General features: G+C 37.9%; 1 protein-coding gene and 1 long non-coding RNA gene across 2 annotated transcripts; both read right to left on the reverse strand.

Moving 5' to 3' along the window:
- On the reverse strand, positions 1-1817 carry LOC109202997 (uncharacterized). The gene is made up of 6 exons (XM_025904455.1): positions 1759-1817; positions 1335-1658; positions 887-1243; positions 682-798; positions 303-343; positions 1-197 (listed from the first exon to the last, which is right to left on the reverse strand). Exons 1-6 carry the CDS (start codon positions 1799-1801, stop codon positions 81-83), a joined length of 999 nt encoding a protein of 332 aa, XP_025760240.1. The 5' UTR covers positions 1802-1817; the 3' UTR covers positions 1-80.
- A 7282-nt stretch (positions 1818-9099) lies between these two features.
- LOC102082438 (uncharacterized) lies at positions 9100-11809 on the reverse strand. Its single transcript, XR_002063363.2, has 6 exons — positions 11739-11809; positions 11315-11638; positions 10867-11223; positions 10478-10597; positions 9711-9766; positions 9100-9624 (listed from the first exon to the last, which is right to left on the reverse strand). It is a non-coding gene; the product is annotated as an uncharacterized LOC102082438 (long non-coding RNA).
- Between the last annotated feature and the right edge of the window lie 2768 nt (positions 11810-14577).

A 14577-nucleotide genomic window follows, 5' to 3' on the forward strand; every position in this document is an offset into this window, starting at 1 on the left:
AACACGAACGAGTCACAAATGTAGGGTCTGATGTCAGGTTCAATTTAAATTTCACAAAGTCCTAAACACTGTCATTGGCATCAGCGTTTAACTTGGGAGTAAACACTATCCTCAGCAAACTCAGTCTTCCTCTTTCCCCTTGTTTTTCTTTCAGAGAAATGCAGTGCAGCATAGTTTAGTTCTTCATCAGCTTTAGTCTGTGTAACATTTAAAAAGTAAAACATATATCAAGACATATATCAAGTGATATCAAGGCATTTTTTACAAATATTAACTGAATAGCAATAATTTTAATTACTTACACGATCATGTACTGCTTGGTTTGAGGTCTTGTTTCGAGTATCTGATATAGCAAAAGAAATTACATACTAATGAAAAAATACAGTAGTGAAGTGCACCGAATGTGGCATTCAACTCACAAATTATTGTCACTGATCACTAACAAAAAATGAATTATTTGCATAAATTTGATTGTATAAATGAAGTACACAAAGGAACACAAATCACAACGCTACACCTCAATCGTCATTGAAAACATGTACAGTAATCTTCTACCGTACTCTTTATAGTTTTACAGTATAACTTCTGTCATGATTGTATAATCCATAAATTTTGGGTCTTGAAAATGTGACTGAAATAATTTTAGCCTTTTAAATAATTTCAGCTTTTTATAACAGTTACCTTGAAAGGGTTTACATACTCTTCGGTTGCAAATCAAGACAACATTCCCAAAGAGAGAAATGGCCAAGCAAACTATTAATATTGCCATTCGAATAAATGCTGACTGTGTTGGCTGCACTACAAAAAACAAACAAAAAATCAGTTGTCAAAAACTGTTATCAGCTTGGAATATATAGTATAGACCAAAGTACTTAACACTAAATACCTTCAATGTCCAGTTTAGTTCCATTTCCAAATAATATCTCCCCACATGTGGCCACAGCACAGTAGTAAGTCCCAGCATCAGATGAGCTGACATTCTTAGAGAAGCGATAAAGACACCTCTCCTGTGAGTCTGATATTATCTCACTTTCACTGTGTCTGTTTCCATCAGTGTAGATGATGCTTGGGTGTAATTGATCTGATCCAGCTCTGAACCAGAACACATTATAATCTCTGGGACACATCTTGTCAGAGTCCGAATAGACTGAACACTGGAGAGTCATTGAATTTCCTGAACGCAGTGGATTTAACACTGTTGGCCACTGAACAACAGTATAATTTGATGCTGGCTGATTATTTCCTGTGGAATACAAAACACAAATACATTCTTTATAACACGCCCTGAAACACTTTAAAGTGTATAAAAGTATGGCAGTGTATTACTAACTTACCTTTTACTAACAAATATGTTCCAGTCCATTCAGGATTAATCCATTCTATCATTCCACAGTGATAGATTCCCTCATCGTCTTGGACTGCTTTCAAAATGGTCAGGTTGCTAAATTTCTTATCATAATGTGCTTGAAATCTTGATTTAAATATTTCTTGACCATACTCAGGTGTTGCAGTTTTAACCAGTGACACTATTAATTTGAGAGTATCTCCGACACTCTGCTTGTACCAGTGGACTCCTTTAATGCTGACCCCACTGGGCAAAGCACATGTTATGTTCGCTGGTTCACCAAGCTGAACAGTTTTCACTGGAACTAGAGTATCTGAATTAGAATATAGAAAAGTTATTGTTTTCTCTACACATCTATTTGACATTAAATTCTCAATCTAGAACATTTTTAATAAAGCTAAATGCACACTTACATCCTTGATGAAGTAAAAGCAATATAATCCAGAACATGACCATCGTGACACTGCTCCTTGTTGAGGGCTGTTGGTATTTCACAGAATGAAGGAGGTGAAATTGCTGTATTCGGTAAGACAGTAAAATGCTGCTGATTGGTCAGTACAGAATAGATTCAAATGTAGACTTCCTGTCACATTTGCCTCCTCCTGGGCTTTGCAAAAGCTCTCATCTTCTTTCATCTTGTATTGTAACTGCTCATTTTGTTAACTCGAACACGGTTCCCTAAGGGTTATAGATATTGTTGTTAAAAACTATTCTTGATCAAACTTAAGCCCTAAAAGAGTAGCCAGCACAGTCCCAACTGCTGTTTGTAGTATTTATTGCAGGACATACCTCAGACAAACATCACATTTTGCATTTCAAAGGAAAGTTGGTAAGTTTATTGTTCATTTTGACTGATCATTGCATTTTGTACCTTCAAAGAGCCGACGAGAAGGCCTGAACTCATGTTGCTTCACTAAAGCAAATGATTTAGCCTTTTCAAAAACCAAAGCTTATGGGCATTTTTGGGAGCAAATTACATAGCAAACAGCTTAGTAGTTATTTAAATACTTAAAAAAAACAAACCACACACACACACACATGAACCCCATGGTGAAGTTAGAGGCTTGAAAACTTACAATAATTTCATGATTTTAGGTTTGATTTGGCGGTTTCACAACAGGTATCATGTCAATAGTTACGATATCACATCTATACATCTATGGCAAGAAAAATTTTCCCTCTGTATAAGGCTCTTTATAAACTCCCATCAACTGGGTGTTTGAGCATCAACTCAAACAGGCGTCCACGTCAGATACCCACGCACAACCTTGTTGACTCCTTCTAATGTTGCAAAAGCAGAAATGGTACCTCTACTCTGATCCCTATTGAATAATTCACTTCACACAGTCATTAAAACTAAGTTTAAAAGTCTTGAGATGTTTTTTTTTTTTTATTCACTACTAGGATGTTATGGTCATAAATAAAGGCACAAATTTAGAAAGGTGAATCTCAGCTGTCTCTTCAACACAACACAACCGTCCAGGTAACCCTCCATGAGGTTAAGTCTTTTATGTAAATGTTGACATGTGTTGTATTGTAATTTGTAATTGTAGCTGTTTTAAATAGTTTCCTGCAACATTATTAGCTATTATTTCACATCTATTTGAAATTATATCCCAAGTATATTTCCTGCTGAGTACATTTTTAGGCAATACACTAAAGACCATTTATATTCTTGGAGAAGAAAAGGCAATGTAATCCTTAGCTGCTTATTGATAAATGTGGTCATTTGAAATCTGTGAAATCTGTGATTATCTGAAAGCTGTGAAAGACACTTATGACTGGAACATTAAATAGTGCAAAAGTACAGTTATTTTCTATGTCTAGGTGGCTAGTTACTAGTAGTCTAGTAACTACTAGTTGTGGTATGTACTGCAAGAAATAATTAACATTCACATTACAGAGTAAACTTACAGGTTGAACCTGTTATTTGTCTGGGTGTGTGATATTTTGTCCTTCAAAGGTGTCAAAGAGCAGTCTGAATGATTGCCCTTCACAAAGTGAGATACATGAGCCAGAAAAAAATTACATTTTGTTGAGCTAATTCTGTGTCTTTTGAGAACTTTTGAGATAAGTTGACAGTTTTCAGTAAAATTAGGAATACGTTCTTTATATTTTTCCATTTTCAATGAAAGAAATAAGTGTTAAAAGACACACTTTCACACTCTGCTTTTAACATGAGAATACACAGTTTCTTTAGTTTCCAGTGCGTTCTAATTTCCTCCTTCCTCCTGTAGTTTTACTTCCTGACAAATGCAGTGCAGCATAGTTCAGCTAATGTCCACCTTCTACCTTCAGTCTATGCAAAATAGTAAAAATCATACTGTTATATAAAGCTACTGGAAATCTTTTCCCTGTATTAAAATAATGATTTAGTCTTATCACTTACATGTTCATTGACAATTCTTTGCTTGACAATTTTACTTTTCTTTAGGTTAAAATTAACTTTTTGACCTTCATATGTATAAATGTAATGGTGTGTACATTGAGCAGCCAGTATAAAGTGTGAAAAAGCATATAACATGCATTATTTTACATTGATCAATGGATCCATATGTCCAATAGAGTTTGCTGAAGTCTAAATCTTAAATGACCATAAGTGAAGGTTGCAAAACGCACCTATGGGGTCATTTGTGATGTGTGGAACATTTTTGCTGCACAGCTATTTAGTGAGCTTCCAGCAACTTCAGATGGAAGAGAATGTAAATTCTCACCCCTTCCCAGACAACAAATTCTTTTTTTTGTTTTCTTTTGTGCATTTGCAAACAAGGGAAAGATCATAATCCCAAAAAAGTTTATTCTGTTCATCTCGACGTAGCGTTTCTGAAATAACTGAAACTAGCACCACTGGTGAAAACTGCAAACTGTCATGACCATTGATCAACAACCACTGACCAAATAAAATTGATCAGCGTGTTTTGACAAAGTAGGCCATTGATCAGCGTACAGTATGTTTTGGGGTTTAAAAGCCACAGAGGTGAGGTGTTTAGAGAAAATGCTTCTCAACTGTTCCAATACTCTTGACACATAAGGGATCACTAAGGGTTTTCCCTTATGCAGCAGTTATCCTTCTTGTGTCCTGGATTGCCTGGAGCTTTCATTGGTTTATGGCAGGGGTCCCCAATCTCAGTCCACGAGGGCCGGTGTCCCTGCAGGTTTTAGATGTGTCCTTGATCCATCACAGCTGATTTAAATGGATAAATTACCTCCTCAACATGTCTTGAAGTTCTCCAGAGGCCTGGTAATGAGCTAATCATGTGATTCAGGTGTGTTGACCCAGGGTGAGCTCTAAAACCTGCAGGGACACCGGCCCTCGTGGACTGAGATTGGGGACCCCTGGTTTATGGTATACATCACTTTTTAAATGTCCCACATTACTGATGGAATCTCACAGTCTAAGGCTAACCTGTCATTTTTCATAACCTCCCTGGTGAACTTGATGTGTTTGTCCACTGAGTTAATGTGATCCCTGAACTGTGGTAGTTCCTGAGATTTAAGCTTCACCCAGGTGTTATCCACATACCTGAACCAATGACTTGGTGGTGTTCAGGGTAGGATAACAAAGCCCTCTTTTCCACCTCTTCCATGTACAAGTTTTCCACACTGGGTGAAACAGAGGAACCCATGGCCTACCCATGTTTCCACCTGTAGTATTCATCCTTGTATATGAAATTTATGGAATGAAGACACAGATCAAACACACTTGGTGCTGAGAGTGGTCCTGTTGTTGAGGTTTGGGTCATCCTGTTATCTCTTACTACCTCCACTGCTTCAATGAGTGGAAGACAAGTGAAGAGAGATGTGACATCATACAAGTCCATTGTTTCATCTCCCTTCATAATGTCAGCGCTCATCTTCTCAACAAAATTCAAGGTGTTCTGGATGTGGTGTTTAGAGCTGCCTACAAACGGGTTGAGGATCGAAGTCAGAAACTTGGATCTTCGGTAAACCATACAGAGTAGGTGTAGCTTCTCCTGAGTATAGCCTATGGGATGAGGTCCATTCAGTAACATTGTCTTGCTCTAACTGCTTCAGACAGGGGCTCATAAGTACTTTTGTACCTGAGCAGTAACAAGATTTTCTACAGAGCCCCGCAAGGGACATGGGAGAAAAAAGAATTAAGATGAACTTTTGCGAGATCTCGCAAAGGTAACTCGGCATCTCGCAAAACTTTTGCGAGATCTCGCAAAGGTAACTCGGCATCTCGCAAAACTTTTGCGAGATCTCGCAAAGGGATCTTTGCGAAATCTCGCAAAAGTTGAATTCCAACAATGGCGGCAGCTATTTAGTTGTAATATTACTCTTTCTGGGTCACAAAATAAATTTTTAAGATATTTTGAGGTGTGAATGTAGCTATGTAAACGTCAAATATCTGCTCGGTTTACAAGACATCACATATTTGCAAAAGTACTCCGACGTTTTCGGAGACGTCTGACACCCACCATCTCGAAGCTAATGGGAGGTTGAGACCTACTACAGCCAGGGGGAACACCGCTCTCCCGGCACATCGTGCCTCGACCTCCCGGTCGGCTTCAAGCTGGCGGCCTCCGAATGCGGCTAAAACTTTAGCGAGATCTCGCAAAAGTTCATCTTAATTTTTTTTTCTCCCATGTCCCTTGCGGGGCTCCGTAATTTTCTCATGACAGTCTTTCTGGTTTAGCAAAGCTGTGTATCTACCCTTGTCTGCCAAAAGGATGATAATGTTGTTGTCATTACTAAGTGATGTTAGTGCCTTCCTCTCCTCCATACTGATGTTGGATCTGGGGGCTTTGCATTACTGAGATAGGCTAACTTGTCCGCAGCTGCTCTGTTTGTATGTCTGCAATGTTGTTGTTTTGAATTGCTTGTTCTGTGGCTGTGATCAGTTCCACTACTGGGACTTTAATGTTGCTTTAAGCAGCCAAAACTTTCACCATAGTTTACCCCTTTAGAAACATTTCCTGTTGTCAGAAATTGGAATAATTATTGTCTATTACAAATATATATAAACAAAGTCACTATGCAGTGGCTCAAAATACACTGTTAACAAAAAAATTGTATACAGTGTCCAAAATTAATTTTCTACTTCTCTTCTGATCATTGTGTTTAGATGCCATTGTGACCCAGTTATTTCAGCTAGCTTCACATTATGTTTCACTCTACATTCCATGCTTCCAGTCTTTAGCACTGTAGAACACAACAATAAAATACTGCACTGTGCAAAATGTTGTGCCACTACTCATTTTTTTATATTTTAGTACCAAGATGGGAAATAGCAGACTGACTGACTGCAAAAATTGATGAAAATACAATATATAAGACAAAAATTGAGCTTATACCTTGAAAGTACATATCTGGTGTGTTTCTAAGCCAACCACTTTTTAAACTATCCTGTGCTACTCCAATTTCCTCGAATTTCCAATACACCATGCAACAAAGTTTTTGGGAAACGCCTTGTTTCCTGTCAAACTGTGACGGGTTGTTTGTAACAAAACATTTAAAAATGTTTAAAAATACAATTCAAATTTGGTTCTTTGTTAAGTCATGTGCCAGTGGTCCAAACCCTGAGTGGAGTCAGTACTAAGTGACTGAGCATATTTTGGTATCGATCCGATACAAAGTAAATACGGGCCAGTATCGCTGACACCGATAGCGATACTTTTCAATAAATCAGGTTGATACGTAGTTGAATTGCAAAATCTCAATTAATTTCATTTTCAATTTCATGACCTTAAGTGTTTTTTGTGATGTTTCCTTTTTTATTATTAAACAGTTAAAACCCAGGACACAATTAGGACAAAGTTTATAATTAAATAGAATATGCTTTATTATTGTGGCGGGGTGTGGTCTGCAATGCTGCTGTAGGTGAGATGGACTCACCTGCAAGGCATCTACAATCACGCCTCGCCGGCTTTAAACCTGTGCTCTGCTTGTGTTGTTGTTGGTGGTGGTGGTGATGTGTACGGCTGGCAGTGGGATAGCTGCAGCCGTTGAATGTACTGTTACAGCAACTGTGTGATGTAAGAATAAATGATGCTGCGAAGCATGAAAATGCCATCGGGTCTGCCGTGGTGGTTTACAGTGGTGCCGAAACCCAGGAAGGAGGATGCTGCGGACCCAGGACTGGGCCAGCAGAAGGAGGAGCTGGCGCAAATGGTGGCTGAGCTGGCGGCCACACAGCAGGAGCAGGCATCGGTTTTGCGCCGCCGCAGGAAGAGCTGCAGGACCAGACTGACCATGACCTGCAGAGGATGAAGAATCTGGCGGCTCTGATCCGGTGTTCTGACAAAACGTCCTACTTTGTCAAAACATCCTACCATAGCGTAAATTTATAGTCATGTCTATCAATCTGTGCTACCTTATCAAAATATACTACCTTACGTGGTTTATGCCTCCATTGTACATATCTATGGGTAGGATGTTCCGATGGCCAAATCACACTATCAAAACGTGCTTCATGCTTGGATTTATTTAGATAGGATGTTCTGATGGCCAAGTTTACAGAAGTTTGGAAGTACTAAATCAAGACCTGAAATATGACTTCAATTGAGACTCCAAATTGGAGTATTTTTGCACAAAAAACAAAATGCATATTAGCTTGAAAAGTTAACAAATTGACAACAGCTTAAGGAAAAAGACTATCAACTGTAATAAGGAGCAAGGGGGCCCGCTCCGCCCTAGCGGTTGGACAGTGCACAGGAAGGACAGGCTCGGGTTGAGCCAGAGGCTGGCGCGCCAGTGGAACCTGCCAAGCTGGAGACGGAGGTCGAGGTGCGTGGGGTTCCTGCCACGCCCGAGGGCGGCGTGCTGTCTGGTCCAGCCTCTCTTCCAACAGAGGCTGGCATGCTGCGAGGTCCTGCATGCCGGCCGGAAGGCATGCAGATTGGACCAGCACCGGGGCTGCCACTGGAGGCAAACTTAAAGTAAAGAATGGATCTCACCAGGCTAGTGTCGAACTGATACCGATGCCGTCTTGGTATCGATACAGTGGATATTTGGATCGATTTGCCCAACACTACGCAAGAGCACTTTAAACAAAATTTTAAGTTTCACAAAATGCAACTTTCTTGTAATTTTTTTAAAGTCCCTTTTTGTCAAGCTCGCTCCAACAGACTCCCACAAAATATGTTAAGCACCCACCTTAACATATGCTTGCTTACAAAAAGGTAAAAGTGTATCTGCACAGAAGAATTTGCTTGTTGCACATCGCTTTACTGTGCATTGCTTGTCATCAAGTATAAGTTGTTGACAGGCATTCCAGACTTTGGTTGCCAAGGTAACCTGTTAATGTACATACCTTGCTGTCATATGTCAGTAAACCATATGATTGATTTGAAACAGGAACCTTCATCCAAAGGTTAACAGTGCACCACCGTACTGCCCATATGCTCCAATATGTTGCACAGTACGGCTTTAACTTCAGTCCTACTGATTTTTTTTAAAGGAGTGAGATAAATCTGAAGCTGAACAAGTGTCACAGTCACCCAATAAAGTTATTTTACTGTGATTTTTAAATTCATTCTTGATGCGCCCATAATTAATGACAGAAGCCAAAAAATGTAAGGCCTACTTCTGACATGAAGAATGCAATTTGATGTCCTTCTAGTTTATTTGTGTTATTTAACTATTGTACAACTGAGTCCATTAAATAAACAAGACAAAAGTCAGTAACTTTTTATTCATTTCAAATCAACATTTACTGACTGAGATATTTTCAAAACATGAAGGTCATAATTGAATAAAATGAACACAAAATAAAAAAATGCATAAACATATTAAAAAATAGCCACACTGAATACGTAAAGAAATTGTAGAAAATAGATTTTTTCATTTCATGTAATACATCCACTGTTTCTAACTTTTCTTTTTTATACATTACAGTCAGATTAAGAAACTGATCTGGGACATGGAGAAATAAATCCAGATACAAGAATATCTAGAAACATGTCAAAAGATAGGAAAAGAAAAGCTCCACAATAAAAAAAAAAAAAATCATTCATAGATGGCATTCATAGCATTTACATCTATTGGGAAAACTTAACAGGGAAAATTATCATCGTAATTTTTCATTTCTCTCAACAAAATTATTGAGAAGAGGTTAGCTAGAAGAACAAGTACATTTCTAACCAATTTAAAAAGGCAAGAGTTATATGTGTCTAGATATCAATCCAGCTCAAGAGCCTTCAAATCATTTCTCAATTTCTGCAGGTTCTGTAGTCCTGTATCTAGTCTTTGTTCCTGTATCTAATTTTTCCACAAGAGAAAATTGCTACAGAATAAACCAATGAGTCTTCATCTGTCTGATGAAAAAAGATGGTGAGACTTATTTACAAAGGCATGCATTAAAACGTACTGAAAACTTGGCCCTGATATTTTTCAGCATTACCTGCAGAGTTTCCTGATCTCCTTTTGCTGTCAGATTTGTTTGCAAAGCAACTGCATCTGTGTTGATAGACAAAATCACAACACAAATGTGAGTCCAGTTTTATTGAATAATATTTGTTAGAATGATGCGGCCAAGATGTGGTTTGGGCCACGTTGCAAGACCATAAACCTTCAGACACAAAGGTAATAAAACAGAATATGATTATGGGAAGTATCTGATTACAGAGGAATAAAATCTGGAGCTGTTGGTGACGCGTAGCATTCTTGCTAAATTTTGGAAAGTGTGGGAATTTTTGTGTGAATGTTTAAACAATGAGAATTCCATCCCATTTTTTCTAATGTACATCAATGAATATGGTTATGAAATAAGTAATGAAATAAATACATGCTACAATAAATAGCTATATAAGTTCAGCTTAAAGTAATATTTGTGTCCCTAAGATCACCTCAAACAGATTCAGCTGGCCTAGATTTAGTCAGGTAAAATTGTAGAAGATTTAAAGTGGGGTATCATTATTAAACAGTCATTGTAGGCTTTAAAAATTAAAAATACTGCTTAAAAATACACAACCCAAATAGATAATCATACATAAGACAGATACATAATAACATGTATATTTTAAGTGTTTTGCAGCTCTTTTATAGGCATCAGATCAATATCATCAATATCAGAATTTTACTTGGTGTCAGATTGGAAAGGAAATCAGTGGTATCGCACATTACTAGAATGATGTTTGAGTGACTTTTCTTACCATGAACAACACTTACCTTTGCATTGTTCACATATTCCTCTTGGAGTTTGACAACAAACAATAATGAGAGTCACAGAAATAACCAAGAAGATTATTGCCATAACCAGCACAGTAAATTCAGAACCTGATTTTTGCTCTAGAAAAAAAAAAAAAACAAGACAGGAAATTATTGATGATTCTAAAAAACACTGAAACCTAGCTGTCATATTATTCAAGTATTAACTAGTCATCTGTTGCAGATTAATCAACATTTCCAGAGAGAAATGGCCAAGCAAACTATTAATATTGCCATTTGAATAAAAGCTGATTGTGTTGATTGCGCTACAAAAAACAAACAAAAAACAATTCCCAAAAAATATTTTTTGTGAATATATAGTATAGATTGAAGTACTTAACATCAAATACCTTCAATGTCCAGTTTAGTTCCATTTCCAAATAATATCTCCCCACATGTGGCCACAGCACAGTAGTAAGTCCCAGCATCAGATGAGCTGACATTCTTAGAGAAGCGATAAAGACACCTCTCCTGTGAGTCTGATATTATCTCACTTTCACTGTGTCTGTTTCCATCAGTGTAGATGATGCTTGGGTGTAATTGATCTGATCCAGCTCTGAACCAGAACACATTATAATCTCTGGGACACATCTTGTCAGAGTCCGAATAGACTGAACACTGGAGAGTCATTGAATTTCCTGAACGCAGTGGATTTAACACTGTTGGCCATTGAACAACAGTATACTTTGATGCTGGCTGATTATTTCCTGTGGAATACAAGACACAAATACATTCTTCATAACATGCCCTAAAACACTTTAAAGTGTATAAAAGTATGGCAGTGTATTACTAACTTACCTTTTACTAACAAATATGTTCCAGTCCATTCAGGATTAATCCATTCTATCATTCCACAGTGATAGATTCCCTCATCGTCTTGGACTGCTTTCAAAATGGTCAGGTTGCTAAATTTCTTATCATAATGTGTTTGAAATCTTGATTTAAATATTTCTTGACCATACTGAGGTGTTGCAGTTTCAAACAGTGTCACTATTAATTTGAGAGTATCTCCGACACTCTGCTTGTACCAGTGGACTCCTCTAATGCTGACCACATCGGGCAAAGCACATGTTATGTTCACTGGTTCACCAAGCTGAACAGTTTTCACTGGAACTAGAGTATCTGAATTAGAATACAGAAAAGTTAGGATTTTTGCCACACATCTATTTGACATTAAATTCTCAATCTAGAACATCTTTAGTAAAGATAAATGCACACTTACATCCTTGATGAAGAAAAAGCAATATAATCCATAACATGACCATCGTGACACTGCTCCTTGTTGAGGACTTGGCTGGTATTTCACAGAATGAAGGAGGTGAAATCACTGTATTCGGTAAGTCAGTAAAATGCTGCTGATTGGTCAGTACAGAATAGATTGCAATGTACACTTCCTGTCACATTTGCCTCCTCCTGGGCTTTGCAAAAGCTTTCATCTGCTTTCATCTTGTATTGTAACTGCCTATTTTGTTAACTCGAACACTGTTCCCTACAGGTTATAGTTATGCTTGTTATTAAACCTTAAGGACTCAAAGAGTAATTGTGATTTAGTGATTTGGAGTAAGAGTGATTTAGCCTCATATTGGAATTTCTTTCATTTATGTATTGATGTACTGTGTTAGTAGTAGTGCTTTTATGTCACCTGGTTTTTGCATGCCTGTTTTCACACCTTATTCACGCCGTTAGACAGATCATGTGTGTCTTTGTGTGTGTGTGTGTGTGTGTGTGTGTGTGTGTGGGGGGGGGGCAGGTGATTGTATCTTGGAAAATAGGGATCAATAGGGGATCAACTACTGTAAGAGGTGATAAGGGATTGTTAACTCTTTCTTTGGGGGAAGTTCAAAGCTATAAACAACAGCTGTGTAATGCCTTTTGTTTTGTTGACTGGTATTTAAACCCAGGGCTGTCCTGGGATTAGGAGAGTCTACTAGGCTATGTCCACACTAGCTCGGATAAATTTGAAAACGGCGTTTGTGTCTGAAAACGCTCCGTGTCTACACTATCACTTTCAGTCATTTTCACAGAGTTGTGCATCCACACTGAAACAGCCGTAAACGCTTCCAGTACTGCACATGTGTGAAATGCAAGACGATTCGACGTGCATCATTTCTGTCTGCCAAAATTGAGAGCAACCAAAACAACTACCGTATAATGCCTTCCGCTATCTTAGTTTAATTGGTCACATGACTGCATCACATGACTAAAATGTGTCATCGTTTTCGAAAAGGCTCTGGGGTACCCCGCCTCTCACCCTATGACAGCTGGGATAGGCTCCAGCGCCCCCGCGACCCTGAAAAGGATAAGCGGAAGTGAATGGATGGATGGATGGATGGATGGCTCCACAAAACCCCAAATCCTAATGAGAGATAACAGGTATTATGACAATAGTCACATCTTTTTCAAGACAATTTTTTTAATCGGGATCTGTATAAACTCCCATAGTGGGTACTTGACCCTCAGTTGAATTTTGTTCTGCATATTGCATGCTTAATCCATGCCCCCATTCCAGTACAGAAGACATGTCATAAACACAAATAAAGATATTTAAAAAAATGCCAAAAACGAACAAAAAGCAGAAATTGTATAGAAATGTGTCATTAATTAATGAAGATTTAATATATATATATATATTCTGGGGTGGGACTTGATTAAAAAAATATTCAGATTAATAAAAGGTTTTGTAATTAATTAATCTCGATTAATTGCATTTATTCCCATAAGAAAATTTGCCCCAATGCTCAAATGTTTTTTGAGGGTTTTAGTGGGTGACAGAATAAATAATAGACATGGAGATGAATATTGTAAACTCAGGCTCTTTTAATTTATGGGGAAAAAAGCATTTAAACTGCATTTCAATGCAAAACAGAGAAAAATAATATCCCTGGCCAAAATTGGGCAGACTTAAAAATAAAGTGTTATTTTAAGTACTTTAAGTACATTGTCAAAATGGTATGGTATGCTCAACTGAATCTGTAGCACATTTTCTAACCCCCTATCTTCTACCACTGATAGTGGTCTACAGTCCAGAGCAATCCATTTGCGTCATTTCATCAAGTTTGGGCTGCCGACACCTTTTGTTGGTACTCAAACTGCTAGCGCTAACAGCTCCCACAGTTTCTGTGCTCGCTGCAACATGTTTTGCATTTAGATGGTACCATAAGGTTGAAGTGCTTCAGTGGTATGCAAACCCCTTTTTGCACAGTTTGCACAAAACCACAATTTTTTAAGGCTTCCATCGGGTAGTCTTTTGAATGGAATGCAAAGTGCAATTAAATGCGTAAATTTTTTTTAACGCGTTATTTTTTTCAAATTAATTAATCACAATTAACGCATTAAATTCCCACCCCTACTACATATATATGTATATGTGTGTGTGTGTGTGTGTGTGTGTGTGTGTGTGTAATTTACTTAATGCATGCTCAGTGCACATTGCTTATTCCTAACCTGTGAGCTGCTTTAAACCTATTCTTCCATCCAAACTTTCATCCATTTTTCTACCCTTTGTCTGGGTCTGTGAGTCCTCACTGAGGTAGGACATGCTAGAAACACTCCATATAGAAGGTGTCAAACAGGCATCCAACTAAGATACTCACACCACCTTTTGATGTTGCAAAAGCAGAAGCAGTAGCTCTACTCTGATCCCCTACTGAATGACTGTGCTCTTAACCTAGTTACTAACAGTCTTGAGAGGAAACACATTTCTTCCACCTGTAATCTAGGTCTTTTTCTTTTAGTCATTACTTACACCTCATGGTCATTATAGTAAAGGCACAAGACAAGTGAATCCCAGCTGTTCCTTCAACTCAACACACCAGACAAGGACAGTGTCTGCATCACTACAGATGTTGACTAATCCCTATGATAGTGTCCTACTCTATTTATTTTCCGCACAATATGCGTTTCTGAGATTTGCAAATCATTGTATGCTATTTTTATTTACAGTTCACAATCTGTACAGAGCTCAGTCATTTTTCACATATTTATTAACTGTCATTGTCGATACCCTGCTGCTAATCGCAGTAATTTTAAAAGTTTCTTCCTTCTCCTTTTCTGAAGTTGAT

This window comes from Oreochromis niloticus, unplaced genomic scaffold (genome assembly GCF_001858045.2).
Source record: "Oreochromis niloticus isolate F11D_XX unplaced genomic scaffold, O_niloticus_UMD_NMBU tig00001690_pilon, whole genome shotgun sequence".
Classification (NCBI taxonomy): Eukaryota; Metazoa; Chordata; class Actinopteri; order Cichliformes; family Cichlidae; genus Oreochromis; species Oreochromis niloticus.

Excerpts from the sequence above, each read along its gene's own strand:
- LOC109202997 (XM_025904455.1), bottom strand. The coding sequence starts at position 1,801 with ATGGTCATGTTCTGGATTATATTGCTTTTACTTCATCAAGGAT. Across the intron at positions 1,659-1,758 it reads GCTTTTACTTCATCAAGGAT|ATACTCTAGTTCCAGTGAAA; the intron begins GTAAGTGTGCAT and ends ATTCTAATTCAG. Across the intron at positions 799-886 it reads AACTAAACTGGACATTGAAG|TGCAGCCAACACAGTCAGCA; the intron begins GTATTTAGTGTT and ends TGTTTTTTGTAG.